The sequence below is a fragment of the Vidua macroura genome, chromosome 3, assembly GCF_024509145.1.
Source record: "Vidua macroura isolate BioBank_ID:100142 chromosome 3, ASM2450914v1, whole genome shotgun sequence".
NCBI classification, from domain to species: Eukaryota; Metazoa; Chordata; class Aves; order Passeriformes; family Viduidae; genus Vidua; species Vidua macroura.
The window spans coordinates 12,764,487-12,789,978 of record NC_071573.1 but is presented as its reverse complement, the minus strand read 5'-3'; the positions used below and the strand labels follow the sequence as shown (position 1 = coordinate 12,789,978).

Genomic DNA, 25,492 nt, shown 5'->3' with positions numbered 1-25,492 from the left:
TTTTCTGAGAGCAGGCTGACCTAACACCCAGAAGACCTATAAAAATGTGTGGGAAGGTATCAAACACCAACTGTTGTTGTTAAGAGAGCCTGTTTTAAATTCTCCTCAGTGGGACAGATTAGCAGAAGTTTGGTTACAGTGTCTGGGTTATTTGAAGCTGGAGCATGGTGGCTGACCTCATCATACATCAAGCTATGCTTAGAAAAGGGTATAGGAGGAGCTGAGTCACAGCAGACTCATCTGTGCTGCTGCATCACTGTTAAGACCGTGGTTGTGACAAAGTTTCTGTGTCTTTGGGTGAACTTGTGAGAGCAGAGTCACCAAGAGGGCTGCTGGGATGGCATTTGGCTTCCACTGCCATCTCAACTGATTGTAAGGATAAGTCAGACTTTCATGGGGATGGGCTACCAAATCCAGGGACACAGTGTGTCAAGGACCAGTTCCACATATTTGGCATGGATAACTGCAAAGGGTCAGGCTGTCAGTCAACACAGAATTGACAATGCTTCTTTCATGCCAGTGGATTATACCCATTTATTACCATTGAGAAAGGGTCAAGTCATTCATATTATCAAACATCAACTGTTAAAATGTCAGTGATTTATTTACCAGTTCTGTATAAATTATAAATGACAGCGCTTATTGTGAGAGTTCTTTATGGAGCCATGTGAGGTGCTGTGTGGAATATCTCCTTGTTTGAATTCTCTTTTTTTTTGTATCACTGGTACAGAGGCTTTTTACCAATGGATCTACATTGCTCTGCTTTTCTCAAAAACTGAAAGTCTACATTGAGTTGGTCTTCAGAAAGCTTTATTTGCATATGTGTGGTTTTATAGTACTGCTACCTGGCCCCTTAGTATTTCCTCTGTGTAGATGAAGGCATTTGATCAAATTACTCCTCAAGCATGCCATCAGTTTGTGCTTCTGCACAAGACATTATTCAGACACTTTTTTCTAGTTTTTACAATGGATCAAATTAATTCTTATTCCTATTCTAATGTAAAATTGAAATATTTTTAATGTCCATATACAAGAAATAGAGGGCTAAAAAAAAGTCTGCTAATCTCGAATCAGATTTCCTTTCAAGCTGCTTGAACAAGTTGATTCCAATGCAATTTGCACAGCTGGGCAGGCTGGCAGGTGGTAGGAAACAGTTTGGATAGATGGCCTTTTACCACAGTCTGAAGTGAAGTAGATAGTAAATCTGGGAGGAATTTTTTTTTTTTTTTCTGCTCAAGTTGTTAAATAAGCACTATTCCTATGTGTATATATGTTTCTTTTGACAATTTGAGGTTTTTTTTTTTTTCTTTAATCAGCACTTCTGGCTTGATTCTGTGGAATCCCTAGAGGAGCTGGTGTAATTCAGCATAGAGCATCAGCTCAGTTATTCTATGAGCTCATTCGGTAGACATGACCAGGAAAAGGCACATTGAAATACACTGTAATTAAGTTATGCTGAGGCACTGGAACATGCACGATGAAGTTAACTTTAAAAATTGGACAAATTTAGCAAAAATAATGTCTTTATCAGTAACTCTAGAAGACATGTTAGTTGATATTTACATATGTATGAGCTGGTATTTAAATGTAGCAGTGCCCACATTAAATAGCAATAACAGAGCTCATGTGGGTGAGGAATTATGTTTTTGGTAGAAGACATACAAGAACAGTTTATCTCTAAAGAGATTGAATACGGAGGCAATAATGACAGCATCTATGAATGTTTCCTGCAGAATAGTTGAATCATTTGGAAAGAAGGATGACTGTGTATTCATGAATTATAGGAAGATCTCATGTATCCACAAACCAGCCACTCCAGGAAAAAATGCCTTGAAGCATTCATACTTCTAATATTCAAATAATAAAGTTTGTCCATATATAGATTTCTTAACATTCCTTTAAATGAAAGTGGATGCAAATGAGTAAAGTGAAGAATGCATCATTAATCATTTTTAACACTGAAAATACAAATGCACTTATATTAAGCCATGGAATTACTTACCTTGCTTAAAAACATGTAGAAGGGTGGAATTATTCTCCTAGATAGAAAGAAAAAGTGCCATCAATTTCATGCTGACATATATGTAAATAACAATGTATTTTAATGGTTAACAAACAAGAGACTTAGTCTTTTTACTGAAAATAAGAATTGTAAAATCTAAGTCAAATTGTCATTATTTAAAATAAGCTGTCTTCTTTGATGATGTAAAACTTAAATGCTGTTTTCATTAGACAAAGCATTTCTGCTAATTTGAATTCCAGAAAAAGTCATCAGAAAATTGATACATTATGTATGTTGCTTGGCATTTATCTTGCATTTTCCTGCAGTCATATACGTTAATTTTCCTGTAAAGAAAAACATATACTGAGAATTTGGAAAGGGAGAAAGTTGTTTAAAAATGTCTGGGTATTACATTGTAGGAAGTAGAGAAATTATTTTCATTATGTGTATCAATTTCTCCTGTGTTTTTCCTCTTCCTCCAAAATCTGTACGTGGTTTTTGTTCATAAGTGTATGTGTAATTTCTGTAATTGTGTTGGGGATTTTCATTTTGAAATGAACCCAGATAATGACATTTTTCCTGTACTCAGAGTAAAGGATACTATCTCTTCCTCTAGCTTATTTCTGGCATCAGAGAAAATGCTTTATCAAAGCAAGTCGAATTGTTCTGTGGTTTAGCATTTGAAGACTGATCTGACAACCCAAATTGCCAACAGATAGAAAATTCAATAGAGGGTTCTTGAGTGTTCCAGTATTTTCTTTGTCTTAGCTTCTAGATATTTCAGAGTCTTTTGTTCCATCAGGTCCTAGTTGAGCCTAATTTTAGAAAATAAAACATTAGTAATATGTCCTTTCCTCCCAACAACTTTACAGCAGCATCTCTGTGTTTCTATTTAGGGATGTTTCAATAATGTCTTTAGTTTGCTAACTGTTAAGATTTAAGTTCATTTCTTTAATGCTCACAAATTATAATGGTATTTGAAATAGTGATAATCTTCCTCCTGGGATCAGTTGGGACTGTGTAGATGCCTTTGATCATATTTTGAGATTTCAGGGTAAAAGAACCTAGTCTGATGAAGAAACTTCATAAAATTCAAGTGCATCTGAAAACGTCTAGCTTTATTGTATTAATGCAATCCTTATATAAGATCCCTCTGTTCTTACATGGGATGTCATCCTGCTTAAACATTGGACAGGAGAAAAAGTAGACTGCTGTACAAAAATATTTCAGCTGTTTTTTCTGCTCTTTTCTTATACCATTCTCCTCTTTAAATAGTCCACTCCCTCTGAGGTCAGAAAGTCATATAGTCTGGGAATTTCACTTGAAAATTCCTTTGAGGCAGAGCTGATCCTTTGTAATTCATGTGGTTTCCATCACATTTCATCTAAAGTTCTAGGATATAAATTATTACTCCTTGTCACATGCAGCTAAGTGCATAGAAGTGAAGTTTATCCAGGTGGTGTCAAGATATTATATTAGGTATAGCACTGGAAGAGCTGAGGGATAAGCTCAACACAGTATTTAGAAAAAAAATGTGCCTGATATGGCAACTGCCAGAGTCTGCTGTACTGTGTACTCTTGTGTCATGGGACAGGTAGCCAAACTAATGGAGAAATATGAAAAAAGAATCTTTCTATAGGTTTCCAAATGCAAACTTTGGCACATCTGTTACATTTTGTATATTCAACCTCTTACCCTTAGTGATGATGTTGAATTAGGAAGCAACATACAATGAGGTCAAATTTCGTGAGGCTGGTATTATAAAAGTTAAAAGGAAAGATAATAAATATTATATATTTTAGCTAAATGATCACTAATACCTAATTTTCAAAGAACTAGCTGGAATTTCTAACTTCCACATGAAGTTTGTTTACCCAGCAAGGTAGGTGTTTTTCCCTAGCCTTAAGGATAGGGAGGAAAAGACTGATGGAAAATAATAGATGTAAATATTTTAAGGTAGGTCTGTTTCAAGCTACTCTCTCAGTTTTTCTGAAAGAAGAGACTGCAATTTATAATAAAGATAATTATAAATTAGAGGATTTTTAAATTTTATTTTTGTTACTCTTTTGACATTTGGATTATCAGTGCAAACTATGTTGTTGCTGTCCCCTGAAATAAAAACCTAGTTTGGCTGACTTAGTTACAGATGGTATCCAGATTATTATTAGACAGGTCCTGTTTTAAGAGTAAGTGAACTAAAAATGCAACCATGAGTGTGATATAGACCTGAGGCCCAATGCTTGGGGAATGGGAGGATTATTCAGTCAGACCCTGAAAGCAATACTTGCACAGGTGGCCTAGTAACAGCAAACTTTATTGAAGCAGTTCACAGAATCACAGAACATGCAGAGTTGGAAGGGACCCACAAGGATCAGAGAGTTCAGGTCCTGGCCCTGCACAGCACCATCCCCAGGAATCCCACCAGGTGCCCAAGAGTGTTGTCCAAACACTCCTTGAACTCTGTCAGGCTGCTGCTGTGACCACTTCCCTGGGGAGCTGTTCCAGTGCCCAACCACTCTCTGGATGAAAAACCTTTTCCTAACATCCAACTTAAACCTCCCCTGACGCAACTTCAGGCCATTCCCTTGGGTCCTGTCACAGAGCAGAGCTAGTGCCTGCCCCTCCTCTTCCCCTCATGAGGAAGTTGTAGCTGCAGTGAGGTGTCCCCTCAGTCTCCTCCAGGCTGGACAGACCAAGTGACCTCAGCTGCTCCTCATACAGCTGCTCCTCAAGTCCCTTCACCATCCTCGTGGTCCTCCTTTGGACACTCTCTAACAGTTCAATGCCTTTTTACATCGTGTCACCCAACACTGCCCCCAGCACTCAAGGTGAGGCTGCCCCAGCTCAGAGCAGAGCAGGACAATCCCCTCCCTTGCCTGGCTGGTGATGCTGTGCCTGACAGGGCAGGGTTGGCCCTCCTGGCTGCCAGGGCACTGCTGACTCAGGTTCAACATAATTGTCAAGAAGTTGTGTTGCCGTTGCCACAGCTGCAATTCTTTCCATGTCAGGTGTGTTCTGTGCTCCCTGAAGCATGTTCTTGTCATCAAGTTCCTTTGGGCTACAGATGATGTTTTTGCATTGTGCTTCTTTCAGCATAATGGACCTTTGAGCACTCTTAAATATAAATACTAATAAAAACTCTATTAAATGTGGCAAGCAGTGTTCTACCCTTTGTAAAATATACTAGATTGGTGAAAACTTGTCTCTTTGAATGTTTTTGTGAGCTGTGTTGAGCTGTGCAAGCAATCATCTAGTCAGGAGAAGAAGGATTGATAAGCCGGTCAAAGTGTATTTGTTTTTCTAATTCAGAGTACTTAAGAATGATGTATAAATATAATTGTGTTTCTGTTATGTTCTCAGCAGTGTTTTAAAAGGTTATAAATCACATGTCAGTATGGGGAAAAGTGTTGATTAGAGTGTTAACTTGTAACAGTTATCCTTCATATATTTTAAAAAAAGAGAGAACTTCTGAAGAAAGAGAAATATTAGTACATGTTTCAGCATCTGATTTTTTTCAATTTTCCCACAGATATCAATGAGTGTCAGTTACAGGGAGTATGCCCTAATGGTGAGTGCTTGAATACCATGGGCAGCTACAGATGTACCTGCAAAATGGGATTTGTTCCAGATCCTACCCTCTCAAGATGCATACGTAAGTAATACTGCCAATTAAAGTACCAAATTAGATAACTAGTTATATTTCAGATGAAGATTTATTTGACTGGGCCCAACTATTCTCATCTGTCACCTTTCTTTTTCTGTCCCCAGCTCATATTCTCAGTTTATTCGCTTTATTTACTCAGTCTCAGTGTTCCTGCCTCTTTTCTGTTTCTTTGTCCTGGAAACCTTGGTCTCTACCGGTGGCTGCCCAGGATCCTTTCTATCTTTTCCTGATTTTCTAGGCACCAAATATTCAAGGCCATCTCCAGCTCCATGTACATTTTTCAGTAGCCTGGAGTTTCCACTGTTTTTTTTTTTTTAATCCCCTCTCTGCTAGTTTCAGCCATCTTTGTGTCCTGCTGTCCCCTTTTCCACCTCTGCAGCTTTGATCTGGGTTGTTTCCATTAATAAAGATTTAGCCCAGGATGGTCTTTGGCACATTTTCCTTTTAATTAAGAAGAATTAAAAATTAAGATATAATTAGGGGAAAGAAAAAGTTGTGAATTATATGAATGCAAATATTTCCCTCTATTAGTTAGTTTTTACTTTGGTTACAATCAATGACCTCTGCAAGAAGAAAAGGCAATGTAAAGAACAACTAAATTTTGCACTTTTTTTTTGTGAAGAATATGTACAAGTGAAAATTAGCTATAATACTAAGTTCTTTCTCCAAGCTATCTTTACATTTATAAAATATAGTCTCAAGTCATAGGTGAGTTCTTTCTTGTTTTTTCCTAGCTTAACTATCTTATGCTACTGTTAATGACATTCAGTTGCTGAGAGAGCTTCTCAGCAGTCTGAAGAACTACATACTGCTTTGCAGTTGAACACCAGAGGAAAGGAGTTGGTTGTTAGGTTTTGGTTTTGCATTTACATGTCATGTTGAAAATCAGGTGTCTGTCTTTTTTTGCGTTATGTGAATGTGTTATCCAGAACTGTTAACTTTATGTTAATGTAGATGCATAAATTAGAAAGTTGGATGGACCTTAGCTTTCTGTTCCCTCATACTAATCATAGCTTATGGCTCTTCCACATTAAAACTAAGCACAACAAAATGTAGACATGTACTCTTTTATGAAAAAAAAAGTCACGTATGATACTTAAAGCTTTTGCAGACTTGTTGGCTTAGCCTACTTATAGATGGACATTCCTTTGGCTTTACAACTTGACACAACTGTGTAGTGCCAGTAGCTGATCTTCAGCAGCTGTGTGCAAGTGAGAGAAATGATTCTCACTCTTTATTGTGGCAGCATGGCAACTGCTGGTTTTGAATTTACTTTTTGTTGTTGTTGTTTTTCTTTCAAATACTACTTATCCTTGATCTAGAGTAAGCTGGAATTTAGGAGTGTTTGATGCAAAATAAGAATTTTTAATGTTGTGGTTCTCATCTGAGATAGGTGTTTGAAATAAAACTTCTGCTGACAGAATTCTGTTTAAGTGGTGTTGGAAATCTAGTGGTGTTTCTCTGTTTTGCTTTTCATGTGAACAGTACCATCCTCTCTTCCACTTTCATTGCAGCTGATAACCCTGTAGTTGCTGAAGAGAAAGGACCCTGCTACCGGTTTGTGAGTGCAGGAAAACAGTGCATGCATCCTCTTTCTGTTCAACTCAGCAAGCAGCTTTGCTGTTGCAGTGTTGGCAAAGCCTGGGGCCCACACTGTGAGAAGTGTCCACTACCAGGAACAGGTAAGAACTTCCCACTAAAAATACAAGCTCTTGGCCCCTGCCCCCTAGTTTGTTATGCATGCTTTTAAAAAAACCAAAGCAACCACCAGAGTATATACTTCAGATAGAGGATATGCATGGTAACATCTCAGCTTTCTCACCTTCCTTCATATCTTTACCATCCATTTTGAGGAGTGTGCTATTCCTTACTTGACACATAAAGCTCTCTTGTATTATGAATGTTCCCTTGGAGTTCTGCTGTTATTTAAATATATAAGGAGTTCAAAAATATCAGCCTGTTTGGTCACCACTCTCACTTTGGCTGGTTATTGATTAAGATACCACATATTATAGATACCAATCACTAGTTTTCAAGTACTTTTTACTCCCTGATGTTGCTTAAAACTTAAATGCCCGTGGAGTCTTCAATGAAAATCAATTTAATATGATCTTTTTTCCCAAATGTATGGTCAAATTAATTGGTTTTAGAAGCACCATTGGTGGTTCTAATATACATGATGTTCAGTCTCTTGAGTATTTTAGCCCAGGTATTTGTAGTGACAATCCACTGTGTTTGACTTGGAGCTGCTGCTGCAGATGTCACCGTCATGATACCGGTCATGTATTTCTCTGAAGTATTTTGTAAAGATTTACGTTTTCAAACCAGCTAGCTGCTTTGGGAAATCCACAGCTGCTATCAGAGATATTGTGAGATATGATGAGCAGATTCCTTCCTTTCTGAAGTTTGACTTACAGAAATGAAAGTGAACAACAGTTTTGAGCATTTCAATAGATTTTTATAGCCACTGTTTCCTGCATGACCATTGGATCACTAGATCATTGATCAGGATTTTAAAACACCAGTTCACTTTTGGATAAATAATATTTCTATGCCTTTTTAATGGAGAAAAAAAATCCATTCTCATGAGATGACTTGCAATTTAAGTGCAGGTGTTTTACATCTGTGAGAATATTGCATGAGGCTTTATGCCCAATAGTGTGTATAGTGGAGCACAGAATGCATTCTTATGTTGACTGCTATATAGTCACAAAAAATATATTGAGTGTCATATGGAATTGGTTATTTTGGTGATTTTTTTCTTAATGAAAAGACTTTAGAAAGAAAATCTGTTAGTAGGACGTTCTGATGAGCTTTTCCCATTTAATGAGTACTTGCATGATTTAAAAACATGTTCCTTTCTGTAACAGGTTAAATTCATAATGTTTCAGAGTTTTCTATGAAAAATTTGTGAAAGTGGGATACTCCAGAAGGGGGTAATGTATTTACTGCAGCATCCCATGTTAGTAAAAAAGCCACTAAAATAAAAAGCTTCTAAAATATTTGTACAAAGTAAACCATCTCCTAAAGAGACACTGAGAGACCAGATTTGTATGCCCAGGTGTTGAGAGCTCTTATCAGAGCTGTGGTAGAATAAGGCTCACATTCCTGTTTTTTATTTGAGAGAATATGACCTGAAGCAAGATTCCCTATGTCCTAAGAAAGCATCTGACGAGACAGACATCAAATTTTTTGTCTTATTCCTTTGACCAGATTTTCCACCCTCAGTAGTTGGGTGTGTTTATGACAAGTTTTGATATTTGTTGTCCCAGCAAAAAATATTTCCTTATTCTGAATCCACTCAATTTAATTAGTTTGACCCTTCATATTTTCTATTACTAAGACACCATCAGAACATATTGCGCAGTTAATGCATACTGTGATTAATGTATAGTTTAACTCATCTGTAGAGTGCTTTTAGCTAGTACTTTGTGCTTTTATTTTAGATGCTAATTCATTTTAAAACCCTGATGTGTTCAAAGCAGAATTTGTGAACTTACCAATGTCCCACTTGGCGCATCCCTCAGGCAGCCATAAGAATTCCCACACAGGAGATTAAATCTTTTTTGTTTCATCCCAACATGGCTTTACCTAGCGCAACAAAAACAATGAAGCACTGCCCCCTCAAGATTCCTAAAGGTCTCCCTGACCCTGACAGGAGTATAACTATTCTCTTTGATGGGGAGGAAGACTGACTTGTATTTCTTTCTCCTTTTACTCTTCCAATAGAACTGCAAAACATGATGCTCATACAGAGCAGGTGGTGTTGCCTGACTTTAATTAACTTTTTCTGTAGCAACTTTATAAATAAGGTTATTTCCCCTCTCTTCCAGTAGTGATTTGGCTTCTTATGATCCCCATCTTATTTTTAGCCAGCCTTTTTCAATTCAGTGGAATTTGGATCTGGACTGGTATAAGGCTTCTGATGTAGTCAGGTGGGATCTTGTGGATCAGTGTGGATACTGGTTGATAGTATTCTGCTCCTATAGTACAGGGCTTGTGAGCTTTTTCCCTTTGATTTCTACAAAAAAGAAAATTATAGCAGTAGTGGTCTTCATTCATTATGCAATATAGATGTTAAAGACTATTTGCACATTTAAATTAATACATAGATATACTGTTTGAAGGGGATTAATTAAAAAAATCTTGATATATTGACAGATAAGCATAACTGAATTAAAATGGTAAACTGGAGTGAAAACCTCCTGGGAAAAACAGCCAGAACATGCTTTTGGGAGAATGCTCAGTCGTATTAGCATGCTATGCATAGCTTCTCTTTAAGAAGTTTTTTGTGAATATGTATATACAATTTGAGATTAAATTTCTTAGTGGTAGTCATTATATTTTCCACTATGTCAACATATTGCACTTTTAGACTCCTAAAAGGAATATTTTCCCATCCCAAATCTAGCTGCTTTTAAGGAAATCTGCCCTGGTGGAATGGGTTATACGGTTTCTGGCCCTCACAGAAACAAGCTATATCATCACCCTGCAGTTAGAGTACAGCCACCTGCCATTGGCAAGACCCCGATTACTCAACCTGTTGCTAAAGGTACTTCTCCTCCACCTCTCCCAGCAAAGGAAGAGCCAGTGGAGGCACTGACCTTCTCACAGAAAAGTGAGACTGAGATGGCTGTACAAGAAGGTGAGAGTGGGGAAATTTAGTCTTTCTCTGTTTCTGTGCATGTGTCTTCCATGGTTTGTTTCTTTGCATGGCAGCTGTGGACAGTGCAGGGCCGAGAGGCACCACTCCCTGCAGCAGAGCATTCCGTGATGCCCGGTGTGTTGCATCACGGGATTCACTTCCCACAGGTTGTGGGTAGGTCCTGCCAGATGCTGAGACCATGGAGAGAGAGCGAGACTGCTTTAATCTCAATAATTTTTATGATCAGAAATAGTACATATTTGTTGTAAGACTTTCTCAAAAACTTTTATATATATATATATATATATATATATATATGTATATATATATATATTTGAATTCTAAAAAGGAAAGCTGCAATGGAAAATAAGAATTTATATGAAATTCCTACCACTCTTTCCCAGAAAAAAAGGTCATATTTGTGGAGAAAAAAAAAACCCAAACCACTCTTACTTGTCTAAAGAAAAGGTACATTTTAAAACTTGATTTTTTTTCTTCAATAAATCCTTGCAAATTTGTTAGTGGTAAATTATATATCATTATTATATTAATTTACCTTTAAAGTGTTTACAGATGTTGATATCCCTTGGAAGGAATTGAAAAGGTTTCATCAGTGAGTTAATAACCTGTGTGCTTGTCAAATTGTTTCTCAGGAAGCAGGTAAACAATTGAGAAATCTACAAGGGAGCTGAACACTGAGTAAATAAACATTAGATTGTGTGTAGAATCTTATTCTGGTTTCAAGTTAGTTTTTACACTTGCTTCAGGAACATCATATTTCCACTATTTTGGAATGAGGTTTGAGCCTGAATTTTTTGTGTGATGGTGACAACCAGTTTCAAATGTGACAAAATATAAATTGTAATAAAATGTTTTGTGAAGAATGATTAATTCTCTTTTTTTCTTTCTGATTTTAGTGGCAACTGCAGCTCCTGATCAGGTAAAACATGATGTAATTTATCTAGGAGTTATGAGATGGGATACAGATAACTGGAAGGATTTAGAATTTATGATGAACAAACAAGTCACTGTGGACTTGCTCAAACCCTGAGGCAAAAATAGTTCCTTTGTTATAATGTACAATAACAGGCAGGTAGTGAGGTACAGGAAAGAGATTACTTTAACCTCTCTTAGAGACATTTGGTGGAGGGTGTGGTATATATCACTCTATCTCATGCTGGAGACTGTATTTTAAAGAGGATACTGAAAAATGCAGACAGGGTGAAGAAGATACACAGATACTAACAGCTAGAGAAAATAAATCAGAGAGAAACATTATGAAGCTTTGAGAAGCATTTGTGACACCTGCTTACACCTGCTTATGAGACTGCTATTAGTGCCTAAATTAATTCCGTTGTTTAGGGTGTCCTGTGTTCATTGGAGAAGAGCAAGTGTGTATCTGTGTGAAGCCCCCCATTCTGGAGGTTTCAGGTTCTCTGTGCTAGAGATAATGCAATTTGTTGTGAATAATTGCAGCTGTGCTCCATTTAATTTTCCTACACATATACAAGTGTCTAACATTTCTATGAAAATAAGATGATGTTTTCAGTAGCTAAGAAGGAACTTTTCACAGTTGTCAGACACCTAGATGTGATTGCATACTTTTGTGTGATGCTGAACTGCATTCAAATGCTATTTATGAGCAATTAAAGACCAGAGAATGGGAGAATTATGGAGAGACAAACCCAAAGATACAATTAGAAGCTCCAGGAAATGGCTGCTTCAAGTGAAATCAATGTTAAATTGTATGCTATTGTATAAACATAGTATTTCATGTTCATTCAGATTTAAATTGATGGTGATTAATGATCTGCTATCTAAAGCCACTCACGTGAGAATGTTAGCAGTATCTCAAGCCAGGAGTCTGTGGGTAGCTATGAATTAAGAGAATGTTTTCAGAAAGTTATATTTTTTTAATCATTCTAGGAATTGGCTTCCATTGATCAAGAAAAGCAGCCTTATCTAGAGCCTGGGCAGCCTCAGCTTTCTCCTGGAATTTCAACAATTAACCTGCATCCACAGTTTCCAGGTAACTTATTTTATCTTTTCCTTCGGTGTGAGAGAGTGCTTACAGTTCTTAAAAGAATGGCAAAGTAGCAATTCTAACAGAGGTCAATGAAAAAATGATTGGAGCTTCAAGAGCAATTTCTTCATGATCAAAAGAAAAATCATGGAAGCAGAAGTGGGAGGAATTGAGAGGTTGGCATTGGCTTGGTGACTTATTTAGGAAATAAAGACATATTTTAAGAAGAAGTGGTATCCTGGATTATGTGCATGAGAATTTTAATGTTGAAATTAAAAGAGGTGAAGCCTTGTACTCCTTTCAAGAGGAAACTGTGCTTAGGTGGCTCTTTACAGATTTATGCATAACTTTTGCTGCCAAAGTCTTAAAACTGTGTTTTCTTTCTTTAGCACCTCAGTGTATTTTTTCAGAAACAGTAGAAAGATGAAAACCCCAATTACATAGGTTTTTTTTTACTGTAGGTCAAAGCAGAATAAACAAAAATCTCCATAGTGCCTAGCTTATTCATGTGTGAATTCTTTAAGGGTTGTTTTTTTTTTAATGCTTTAAGATAGGTTTTTTGGATGTGATTGATTTCTATTCCATGTCACACAGTAGTGATTGAGAAAACATCCCCTCCTTTGCCTGTTGAAGTTGCTCCTGAAGTCTCTACTTCAAGTGCAAGTCAAGTTATTGCACCTACTCAAGTTACAGGTATTGTACTTCTCTTTTAGAACTGCAATAAATTAAGAAAAGGCTGAGTTCCTGACACTATTGTTCTGTGCTGTTGCTGAATTACCATAGTGAAGAGAATGTGGTTGTAGAGCAGAAGGAATATTCTGGAGAAAGTGCAGAACAGCCCAACAATGAGGCTACTATCAAGAGAGCCAGGCCCAGGTCCTTCCAGGATGTACCTGCCATTTTTGTGTCCACAAGTAAAGAATAGAAGATAAAATTAATAATTCACCTCAGATTCAGTTCTGGACTTTCTTTGCAGATCTGCAAGGCAAGTCCAGAACTGAATACTTCTTGGATACAGGTCAGGTTGTTAGACAGTCTACATGTGTTGTCATGAAGTATAAATGATGATGTTCATTGAGGGATGTAGAGTTCAAGGGATGTAGATCAGAATGTTCTACAAAAGGCAGGTGAGACATTACTGTAAGATCTACTTTGAAATGTTCTTTTGATGTTCATGCTTCATCCTTTTTGATGTATTAAAAGTTACCTCATCTATGTCTGTGTGTCAAGAAGTGAAAATAACAGAAATGCAAGTAATGTACCTGCCATACCTGAAATTTGTCTAAATGACAGCTGTGTCAAAAAGACATCAAAATTTCTTCTGCTATGCATTTAGAAACCAAAAGGTGAATGTACTGTATTTGTATACATGAGAGCATTACAGTTCACATTGGTTAGAATGAACCAGAATGAACACAGGCTTTGAAGTGATTGCAATATCCTGATAAATACTCTAAGATGCATTCTTGTATATTGTAGAGATATTTAGACCTACAAAGAGGTTTCCTGGTTTCCATTCGGAGGGAGAATTTTCACATACTTTAATAAAAAATGGCTTCAAAATGGCTTTCATTCATGCAGGAATGGATTTTTGAGTTGATGCAATGCACACAGGGTCTAAATCACCCAGCTGTTTGTACAGTTCTGTCAGTTAAATCCTCCTGAATGTACTGTAGGAGTAGAGAAAGTATCCTGTCCATCTGTAAGCATTCAACTGCTGCCTTCAGTTTGCTGTAATTACACTTTATCAATCCCATACAAAGGTTCAAATAGTTGTGATCATCAAACTAGAACTTGGAAGTCAGCTCTTCTGTGACTGTGCCCCATCTGCCAGCCAGCTCCCAGCTTCTTTACAAGGAGAGAAAGTTACCTTGCTGGGAGCTCACATCAGTTAGTAAAAAGAAAATGTCAATTTTCCATGTTCTGTTTTTTATTTCCTCAGGAAAATTAGTAGAATTAGAAATTGCTGTGTGCTGTAAATCAATATGTTGTTCAGAGATAATAAAGGAAAAGTGCAGTAAGATTTGTAGGACTAAATCCTAAACAGGATTTAAAAAACTGACTGCAGCTCAAGCTGAGTTTTTGAGTGCCTTATTTCTGTACTTTAAATTTTAGTTAAATTTAAATGTGACTTGTTTCTAAATTGTCTACATAAACAATTCTTCTTTACAGTTAATTTCTTCTTTTTCAGGAATTACAATTCCATACTGCAGTATAACCTTAGTTTGTTGCAAATGAAGACAGTCATTACTATTTTCTGCAGTAATGCACATGCTTCAGGAATTTCTAAAACTACTGTAAGGATTTAGCATCCAATGCTGCCCATATCTGAATCTCCTTATCTTACAAAATACATCCAAGCCATTAGTAGATGAGTATTCTGTAAATCAAGATACCCACTGTAATCAGAAACTCACTGCAGTTATTTTCTTAATGTGCAGTGCAAAGGTTGAGCCATATATATTTTTTTATTTTATCTTATCTTCATTTTCCTTTAAATTTTATGTACTGATTTATAGATCTTGGATGGGACATAAGATTATGTCACTAGGAAAAGTGCTGTTTCTAGATTCTTCCAGATAAGGTATGCATTAGAGAAATTCAGGAGTTGCAAACTTGATTTACAGTTGTTTTCGTGCCTGAGCTTTCTACTTGGATCACAGAGTATTGTATTGTATTGTATTGTATTGTATTGTATTGTATTGTATTGTATTGTGAACTATATATGTTTAACATTAAATTTCTCTTTCTTTGCTTAGAAATCAACGAATGTACAGTTAATCCTGATATCTGTGGAGCAGGACACTGTGTTAATTTGCCTGTGGGATACACTTGCATCTGCTACAAGGGGTACAAACTTAATGATCAGCAGACAAAGTGCATTGGTATGAAATGATGCTTTCAAAAATCTGAAATAATCATGCTATGACATGCCTGAAATGAAGAATCTGGTTAGGGGAAATCTCTACAGAGCAGTCAGGTGTTCTTTCCTCTGTTGAATGCTTCCAAACTACAAGGCTTTTTTTTTCTATGCCAAATAAAATTTGCAAAGTAGTCTCTAATACAGCCTTCCAGCTGCTCTGCCAGTGTGAATTTAATTAAATGGAATGAAAACATCTCCCATTGTGATGTGAGAGAAAAAGTAATTAGGCAGACCATCTCCTCTCAGCTGTGTATCAGGTATCTAAAAGTCAGACTACTAGGAAGAAATACAGTTCAGTTTGGAAAAAAAAAAGCATTTGTGCCTGTTTCTCACAGTGATTTACCCAGATACCAGCTCTGCAGGCAGACTAACTGCAGGCATTTTGTTAGGTCCTTCCTTTCAGCCTGCTACTGAAAAGAGAAAGTGTATCCTAAACAAACCCAGAAGCACAGTGAAAGACCTGCAAAGCAAGGTCTTCACTCCCTTTTAAGCTAGTAAATTCTAGATGATAATTCTCTGATGAGCATAAGGCAGAGACAAAGGGGTCCTACATGAGCCATTTCAGATTTGGAAGCAGCTGTATTGGTATCTTTTCTTCATTCAGAGTATACTGGTTCCTGTGTAACTTGGATCAGAAAGGGTGTATTGTATCTACAGATTAAATGCTATAAAGTGTTCATGCCATCAAAGCTCAGTAGCTTCACGCTGTAACACGTTCTGTCAGGTGCAACTGCAGTATTGAAAAATAAATTATGCAACACAGCCAAATGGCAACTTAGAATCCCTTCATTTCATCCAGATTTTATTAACGTTCCATGCTTGCAGCTCGTGCTCATGTTGCACACAGTGTAGTGATTTGAACTGTAATCATGTCACGTTCTTCAGGCCAATGCAATATTCTTACAGTCTAAGCCAATAAGATCATTTTTCTCCAACCAAAACTATTTAATGCATCTTTTTTTCATCTCTGAGAGAAAACATATATACCTTTTCAAATAGTTAAAATAATTACAAGATCAGTCTTTTCAAATGCATGACATAGAATACACAAAAAGAATCACAATTATATACGTTATTCTATAGTCTAATGTTTTCATTTCTTTTGCAGATATTAATGAGTGTGATCAGGCACCACATCTCTGTTCCCTTGGACGCTGTGAAAATACAGAAGGAAGTTTCCTATGTATTTGCCAAGCTGGATTCATGGCCAGTGAAGATGGAACTGACTGCATTGGTAATAACTAGTCTCCTTTATAGAAAATAAAAATATCAAAATTATTCAGGAAGCAAAGCTAAATCCTCTTAAAGTCCCCTTTTAAACTCTTTTTTCCTCAATGTCAGTGGTACTGGACTGATGTCTGGAAGTATATTTCACTGTCTCTCACCAGGTGTTGTGGTGAGCAAAGCTGATACAGCTGTCTAGCTGATACTCCTTTTCCAAATGTTTGTTTCTTGAAAAACAAGAATTTATTCAGTACATCATTTTTTAGGAAAACTACCGATTAGTAAAAACACCTGCTGTGTAAAATAAAAATATTCAACACTCTTTCAATGAGTAGAAGCTGAAACAAAACATATTTTTAAATACAGCTGCAAACAGCCATAGACTTCACAAAGCAACACTAACAGTCTGAAGGGGCTGTGGTCTGCCTTAGCTTAGTGCTGCCTTGGGTACTGCATACATGCAGCAATACACATTGTGTTTGCAGCCATAGGGATGCTCCCAGGCTGCCTTCTATACCCTGCTGTTTCTCAAACTCACTCTCTCTGTGATTACAAGCATTGAGGTGGCTTGCAAACAGCTTCAAAAATCCAAACTTATTACTTAGTGTTCAGTTAAAGCAGAGTTTTGAGGAGATGCAAGCATTCAAAACTTCGATGGTGAAGCAGCTTCTCTTAATTTTTCTTTGTCATCTGCAGATTTTGATGAATGTTCAAGACCTCACACTTGTGGAGAAGGCTTTTGTATAAACACTCTTGGCTCATACAGATGTGAATATTGTGATAGTGGATACCAAATGAACAGGAGAGGGGAATGTGAAGGTAGGTTTGGACTCTTCCCTAGAGGCAACAATGATTGATACTGATAGCACTTCATTGCACCATTTATTGATAGCACAAAACCAGTGCCAAACTACTGCTGTTAACATTCTCTGCTATTCAAGGGAGGCTTAGCACTGTAGCTTGAGCTGCAAAGGGACAAATCTCAGAGGGTGCAATCTTAAACAGGAAGCCTTTGTGAGTACTCTTCAATCATTGTCATTATTTGGTGTCTGGAACTGCAATTCAATTCCTGCTATTTAAATTTAAGATGCTGCAAAGGAGTTCCCCCACTGTGTAAAGAACCGTCTTGGAACAGCCATTTTATCATCTCTTCCCATGGAATCACTAACTTCATTGTTAGTCCTTACCTGCTTGCTAAGTTTTTGTAAAAAAAAAAAAAGTTAATTTTCCATATATTATATCAGGTAGCAAATGATAGGTTGACTTTTTAATATCTATATCAAGCAGATATTTCATGTTGCAGGAGATCCTAGCATATCTGACCTTCAAAGCTTCACATTACATTAGTGTGATATTTTGGTCTTTTTTCCTGGTATTTTTTTCATTTTCAACTTGAATGGTGAACTAAAAACCCCAAGAAATAATTTCATTTTAAAGATGATTTTTTTTATGCTTTAGTCTAAGTTACATAGGATAGAATAAAATTGCTGACATGTTAGGTTGCCTGGAAAATAAGCAACTTAAAGCTGCCATGTATATATTTGCTGCTCTGAGCAATGCTAAAAGAGTCTTCTTCCAATTTTTTTTATTTATTTAAATGTTTCACAGATTTCACTCTTACAACTAGTCTTTGCAAATCTTCTCTGTGACTAGGGAATCTGTAATTCAATTAGGCTAGAAATCAGACAATTACATCAAATTTATTATTAAATAGTGTGGTGGTAGTTCTCTATAATTTAACTTAACAAAATGTAATTTCTGAAACCAAATTCTCTGTTGAAAATTATTTAAGGTTCCTTAAGGGGAAAATCCTCCTACATTAATCCATCAAACCAAGGAAATGACACATTTGGGGAATCATTTCACCATGTCATCACTCTTCTGACAGATTTCTAATTTCACAAAAAACTTCCTTCCACCCCCTTCACAGTTCAAAAACAAAGGCAAGAATGCTCCAAGCTGCACACAATACAGTTCACTTGCACTTCCTCACCCCATCCTCATTCTGCCTTCAAGTTGTATTCACACAAGCTCTGTCCCAGGCGTTGCCAGGGGAATGTAAAGAGTGCATGTATGTTGTTGTAGAGTCTGTTGTTTTTGTAGAACAGTGTTGGAGTCATAGCTGAACATCTTTGCATAGGATGAAGAATTCTTATGGAATCTTCTTATGACTTTTTTACACTTTGCTGCATTTAGACTTTACTTTGACTAAAAATTTCTGTACCAAGTACATCATTCATGTTCTGAAGGCAGACACAGTCCAGACAGTTCTGAGAAGAAATTACAGCAGAAGTGTAATTTTCTTTGTTAATTAAGTTAAAAAAAAAAACAACCCAAAAACTCCCACAGCAGTTTCATGAGAAACTTTTGCAGGTCTGCATTGTAGAAGCTGAAGAAGCCTGTTGGTGTTTTTATGAGAAAGTATTCTAAGCTGGACAATTGTGATTCTATGAAAAATTGTGATTTGCCTACATCCAGTGAGTTGTTTGGAGCTGGAATACTCAATTCTCTCAAGCTTGGATCATTGTCCGGTTAAATTATGAGTGTTGGGAGCTCTTTGAGTTCTGTGAGCTTGTTTTCAAAACTAGGAGTGAATTCCCTCCCTATGATCCATGTTCAAGTAGCAGTCCTTAATTGCAGAAGACAAAACTGCTAGGCCTGGGCTAGGAAAAGGATGGAAGCTTAGGAAGCTGAGTTTAGAGTTTAATTTAATTAGTTCTGTGCAGTGCATAGGAAAGATTATAATTATTGCATAATTAAATACCGTATTATAAAATGATCTCACACATGCAAGCAGACTGCAAGGAGGCTACCTACACAGTTTTAATTCCAGAATCTTCTGATCATTGGTCACTTAACAGCAACTTGTCTTTGAATGTTGTTTTTTGTGTGCAGTCTCCTCTAGGTTGCATATGTTGGATGTATTCTGAGTTTCCTTGGGGCAGGATAAGAAGCTGTTCTTGCTCAGAGCCTGAACATGACTTCCATGACATTTTCAGGACCTATCTCTTCTTGTCATGGGCAGTCTAGGACCTTGCCTGATGCAGAAAGTCCTTCTCTCACCCTAAACATTGCCAGCCTCAGTGATGTGGCTTGTGCCTTCTTTCAGACAAAATTAACTCCTTACTCCATATAAACCTCTTTGATTCTCATTCACACAATTATGTTTTTAGTCCCAATAGCACTTGCATGCTGAATAACTCTGCAATATTGGAGAATACCAAATTGTGCTTTGCTTTTGGAAGCCAGAGTTACAATTTTACTGTTGTTCCAATGAACTTCCGAAGTCTTACTATAGGTAGAACCTCAGGCACTTCAGTATGGTAAAGGAGTAACATAAGGAAACTTTGTATTATAAGCTACTATATTTCTCAGAGATGCCTCTTTGCTGGTACACGTCTGTGTGAACTTGTTCTTTCCTGTGTCTCTAACAGATAAATTACACAACTCTTTAAATGCTTTAGTATCACAGGAGGGGAGTCAGAGCAACCAGATTATTGTTCAGTGTTCTACTATGGCTTTGACCAGTATTTCCTTTTATCTTCTCTTTTGAAGACATCGATGAATGCCTGACTCCAACTACCTGTCCAGACGCACAGTGCCTTAATGCCCCTGGCTCTTACCAGTGCATTCCTTGCAGAGTGGGGTTCAGAGGCTGGAATGGACAGTGCCATGGTATGTTTAGTACTCTTTGTCTCTCTGTTTGTGGTTCTTGTTCTGAGGTGCTGTGTTTCATATTCAGTCAATGTTGCGACCTGATGACAGCACTGTGCCCTGGGTCGCCATTTCATTCAAGAATAACTGAAAATATGAGATTTTTGAAATTACTTCATGTTCTCAGACACAGTATATAAGAGGAAATCTTGTTTTACTGTAGATAAATGAGAACTGAATCTAGACTACAAATGATATAATTACAAAACAAAATTCTTGAAATAGAAAATATGGAACAGAATGGGGATGTATTGTCAGTGAAGTACTAGTAGGTTGTTTGGAAATGGAAAGACAAGTGAGTGCTAATACATCAGTGTGACTCAGGCTTTTCAGTAGAATATGGGGCTTTGTTCACCGAGTACGTTAGTTAAACTCCTTTATTATCCGTACTTCTAGCAAAACATTAGCATATCCTAAAGTCCCTTGTCTAACTTTAGGTTAGGGGTTTAGGACAGATTTCGTACATTTTGCTTTTGTTGATTTGTTTGTAAATGTTAGATTATTTTTTTTTTCAAAATCAGTTTTGATTATTTGAAATAGAGGTGAGAAAGAGCACATTAATCCATTGTGCAAAAAGAAATAATCTTTTGCAGTTTTGGAGTGCCACTTTTTGGGACACTAGCAGAAACTTACATTTAGCATCAGTTGTGAAATATCTCCTATCTGTTGCGAATACTCCTGCCCACTCCATGTAACACGTGCCCTATAATATTTGTGATGGTTGGAATAACCGTGTTACCTAAACAGGTGTACAATAACCTACACTGAGGGTGTTTGCATTACTGTTGTAGGGCAGATTATCAGTGTACTTCCATGGCTTATTTTGTAATGGCTCCCAGTGCTGTGATTTGTTCAGTTCACCAAGCAGTCCAAGAGCAGTGTTTGGTTGAAACAGCTCTGGTGTCTGGGATCTGCTGTGCTCCAGCTGCAAGTGTGGTGCTGATCTAAGGATCAAGATTAGAGCCAAGTTGCAGTGAAGCCATGGTGTGGCTGTCAGAACCTCACCACCAGTTTTGCTGTAGAGATTACACTGTTTTCAACTACCTTATTTTCTGAAGTCATACTGTCTGATGACAGTAAGATCTGCCATGTCATAGCTGAATATTTGATCTTGTCATTTGACTTACTGTGGAGGAATGTATTTCTCAAGTAATTTAATGAATTAGGAAGTTGTAACAAGCTACAAAATGTTTGCAACAAATTCATGGGTTTCTTTTTGCACAAATTACTCCACATTGATTTTTGTTTCATTCCTACCCACCTGCCTGGATTCCTGATGCCCTTGCAAAGACCATGAAAGACCATGGCATCTAAGCTTCATTTCCGTGCCTATTTATGAAAATAGCCTGGTTGAAAATTCCCTGGCATAATTTTCAGTTGTTTCATTCTTGCTAACCAGGTTAGTAGGAGGGAAATGAGAGAAGTCATGTCAGTTCTTTGCTCAGAACTAAGTCATGTAAGGAATATGTCTTGGTTTAAAGTGATATTTTTTTTCCTTGTATTACTGCATTTCCCTTTGTTTTATGAAATGTTCTAAGCCTAGACATTCTTACTCACTTCATTAGCAATGTGATCAGTCCATTTTTTGTTTATCCTAGGCTTACATCATGTTGGAAATGAGCCATATATACTTTAGAAAACATAATGCAGACAATTTTTCTTTAATCTGTAGTTCTACAATATGGCACCATTTAAATACACCAAAAAGGAAAATATTTCCCATTTTCTGTGAAGGATATTTAGATCCAGTGTTCCATAAATTTATTTGTTTTTCCTGTTAGTTTAGATCAATTGCAGCTCTTCTGGTTTTCCACAGTGCTGTTTTCAGTGTTTTTTTACCTCACTTCATTCCTCTGCCTGTACTTTATGCCATAGAAAATCTAGTGTAACAATCCTACAGATGGATCTTTGATGCAATTTATGTTGTAATCTTGCAGGATTTAAAGCCAGGAACATAGCCATTTCTGTTTCATTAAGCCAAGTCAATCAGTTCACTTCAAACTTGGGTAGACTATATTGAATTGGAGTTTAGGTGGGAATGTTCAATGTGTGTTGGAAGAAATGGAAAAGGACACCTGCATAGCCTGCCTCCTCATTGTCTTGAAATTGTCACTGTCCCATGTCCCTGAGTGCATTTGTGTTGTACAGGGACTATTTGAAATAATTGTTTTTTAAGTTTACTTTCAAACACTGATTCATTTTTATTCCATTTTTCTCTCTGCACATTTTTGCATTCAAATAAATTCGTATATCATGATGTATCTAGAGCACACTTCTGTGTATTGATGAAGAAATTTAAGAAATAGGTTGACAAAACTTTCTAGATCACTTCATCCTTGTGGATATCACTGTGGTGGGTTTTGAAGCTGCATGGTTAACTATCAATATTCAAATTGTACAGTTTTAAGGATCCTGTTAGAAGATACCAAAACTAATACAAAGGTAACCAGAGCTAATCCAAATACCTCTAGCCCTACTGTATGGAGCACCAACAGAATCAGTTATAATTCTGGATTTCATCTCTAAAGATTTAAATTCTGTTCCTGGCTTTTCTGTTGGCTTTATGGGGAAGTTTCTTGATCTTTGAATCCCATGCAAAAATCAGATATAGTATTCCAGGTTTCTTTGTCAAGCAGCTTGGAGATGAAAATGAATCTGTAAGAAGCAGTTTTGTTGTTTGGTTGGAAATTTGTGTGCTTGAATTGGGTTCTTTGTGTTTGAACAGATTCTTCAGTTAGAGCATCGGTCATGTACGTTGAGAGCAAAGATTGTGTTTTGTAGAGCAAGCACATTTTGCAACAGTAGTGAGATGAGAAATAAGCCTTGGAGAAAGGAATAAGGAGTTAAACCTACTGAATGCCATAGCACAGCACGTGTGGATCTGTGCTGTCATCTCTCTGAGGATGTCACTTCTTCTTGGCCAGGCTGCAGCAGGACATCTTATTTATAGAGCTGGGGGCTCAAGTGAGGAACTGAGAGTTGTAGGTCACTGGGAATGTGGATGATAATGGTGATTTCGTTTGTGTCTGGGGGAAAGATGGCCTTTAACAAAGGCAGGTGGTACAGGAGCTTGTAAAGAGCCATGCCTCTAAATACATGTGAGGAAAATAGTTACTGCACGTATTTACATTAGCTAATAAGGGTTATGGTGATGATTTAAAGGTGTTGAATCTTCCAGCTCTCCCTGTGCTACAGCTGTCTAAATGGCTGAAGTGCATCAAATAATTAGGTGATGAGTTTTGTGTGCTTTTTTTATGCTGATGGGTTTTGTGTGCTTTGTGGTGGCAAAAGACAAGATAATTGGCAGTAATATGATTTCTGGCACATAAAAACAAAGAAAGGGTAGTTCTTTTCCTTCATCAGTGAAGATAAAAAAAATAGAGCATTTTTTCCATAAAACAAGGACATGTGGTGACTACTGCAACCCCAAAATAAAGAAATAAAATTTGAAAACTAATTTTTTTTTTATTTGAAAACCACTGCTAGAGGAAGACTGGTAACTGTTATTTTAGAATACATAACTAATTCTGGCTGGATTTATAGCAAAATATGTTTCTTATTTTATTTTTATGTTTGCTTTTTGCTTTGTTGATTTATACAAATTGCATTCAGAAGGAATTCTTGAAAATTACTGTTAAGTAGCAACACAGCAATTTTCATGTTGGCTAAAGAAAGTGGCCCATCTAATTAATACCTTTCAGTGAAGGATGCAAGTAGCTGTCTGTGGGATAGCTTATGGGAAATAAAAGCTGCTTTCAAGACCTTCTAAAGAAAGGATGGTTTGTGACTAGGAAGAAAGATTTTGCACAATCCACTTAAGTTCCTTGATGAGTATGTAGAGTAGCCTTACAAAGGGACCTGCATGAACTGCTAAAATCCCATTGAAATAAATTCCTCAGGAATAATAATCATGCTTATGATATAATTTGAATATATTCCCATGCTCAACTGAAAGGTGGTTATACCCCAGTTAATTTCTTGCACTTTCTATTCACAGATATAAATGAATGTCAGTATGGCAATCACTGTACAAATGGACGCTGTGAAAATACAGAGGGATCCTTCAGGTGTTTTTGTGCCCAGGGTTTCAAACTCTCTGCATCAAAGGATCAGTGTGAAGGTAAGAAAGAATATTATAAAAATTCATAAGGTTGCACTTACCTTTTAGGTAATATTTTTCATCTTTTTTTTTTTTAAACTTGATTTTAAATGTACAACACTGATGCTAAAAACACAGAAATGTAAGAATGTATATTTCCATGTTATGGTTTCTGTGATCACATTGTAGATCTTGACATGTGTTATAAAGCCAATCAAGAACATGTAGTAATATTTGTATTACTAAACTGAAATTTTTGCAAAATCCATGGCATATCTGGCATTTCAGAGGTTTAAGGACAGTGGCTTTTGCTTTTCTTTCTATCTTTTTTTTTTTCTACCATGTGGGTGAGCAGAATCAAAAAGCCTAGGCTACTCCCCTTTGGAACCCAGCAGTGTCAGTTACCACCGAGCAGTTAACCCTGCCTGCACTGGTGTCTCTGTATTTCCAGTAGTACACTGAGAGAGAGAGAGCTTGGTGGTATATTTCTAGGAACGGTTCCTGTACCTCCAAAGTGTCAGTTTCCCCATTTCTTCCACATCTAAAATTCCCATCAGGACTGCTCCAGTGGAACAAAATTAGGTCTAAAGTTAGAGTGAAGTAGTCTGACGGAGAACCTAGAGCATGTAGAGGAGGTATGAATATTCCTCTCCTTAACTAGAGGGTACTTGAAACTTTTCCCTAATGGTGAAAATCTGGGACAGTGTCTCCAGACTGTGGAAGTGCACAGAAACCTACATGTTTCTTGTCAGATGTTGGATTTCTTTCTTTTTCCTTTCCCTCAGCCTTCCCTAAGTGTCTCTGTACAGCACCAAACACTTTCAGACTTCTGAGTGCTAAAAATAATATAGTAAAACTAAGTGATCGTTCATATAAATTTGTCAGGAAGTTTGAAACAAAACATCAGTGTAAGTTAAGTGTCTTGAGTGAGTTAAATGTGCTGTTCAGGACACACAGCAGACTGATCTTGGGGAAAATATGTAGACAAAATTTGACTGCTTCCTCTGAGCCTTTCATGGAAAAGAGCCCTTGCCAAGCTGAGCTGGCATGTGCAGACTGTTCTTAAAGTGCACCCTTCTAAAGTAAGGACCCGTACACATGCCCAGCTGCTTCATGGAGCCCCACAGATTTCAGTGATCCTTAAATTCTAAACTTCTGTGGTTGCAAGGAACCGTTACTTAAGAGGTCAGACTGTACA

At 37.0% G+C, this 25,492-nt stretch overlaps 1 protein-coding gene across 8 annotated transcripts in view; it reads left to right on the top strand.

Moving 5' to 3' along the window:
* Positions 1-25,492, top strand: part of LTBP1 (latent transforming growth factor beta binding protein 1) — a 183,077-nt gene that overhangs the window by 107,440 nt on the left and 50,145 nt on the right. For 3 of the 8 annotated variants that reach the window (XM_053973833.1, XM_053973835.1, XM_053973837.1), the window contains 11 exons: positions 5,532-5,654; positions 7,181-7,348; positions 10,078-10,311; positions 11,229-11,251; positions 12,238-12,340; positions 12,929-13,027; positions 15,094-15,219; positions 16,366-16,491; positions 17,178-17,300; positions 20,037-20,156; positions 24,193-24,315. In XM_053973833.1, coding sequence (XP_053829808.1) covers positions 5,532-5,654; positions 7,181-7,348; positions 10,078-10,311; positions 11,229-11,251; positions 12,238-12,340; positions 12,929-13,027; positions 15,094-15,219; positions 16,366-16,491; positions 17,178-17,300; positions 20,037-20,156; positions 24,193-24,315 — 1,368 coding nt within the window. The remainder of the gene's footprint in view (positions 1-5,531; positions 5,655-7,180; positions 7,349-10,077; positions 10,312-11,228; positions 11,252-12,237; positions 12,341-12,928; positions 13,028-15,093; positions 15,220-16,365; positions 16,492-17,177; positions 17,301-20,036; positions 20,157-24,192; positions 24,316-25,492) is intronic. The other 5 variants (XM_053973834.1, XM_053973836.1, XM_053973840.1 and 2 more) reach the window with 4 other exon arrangements.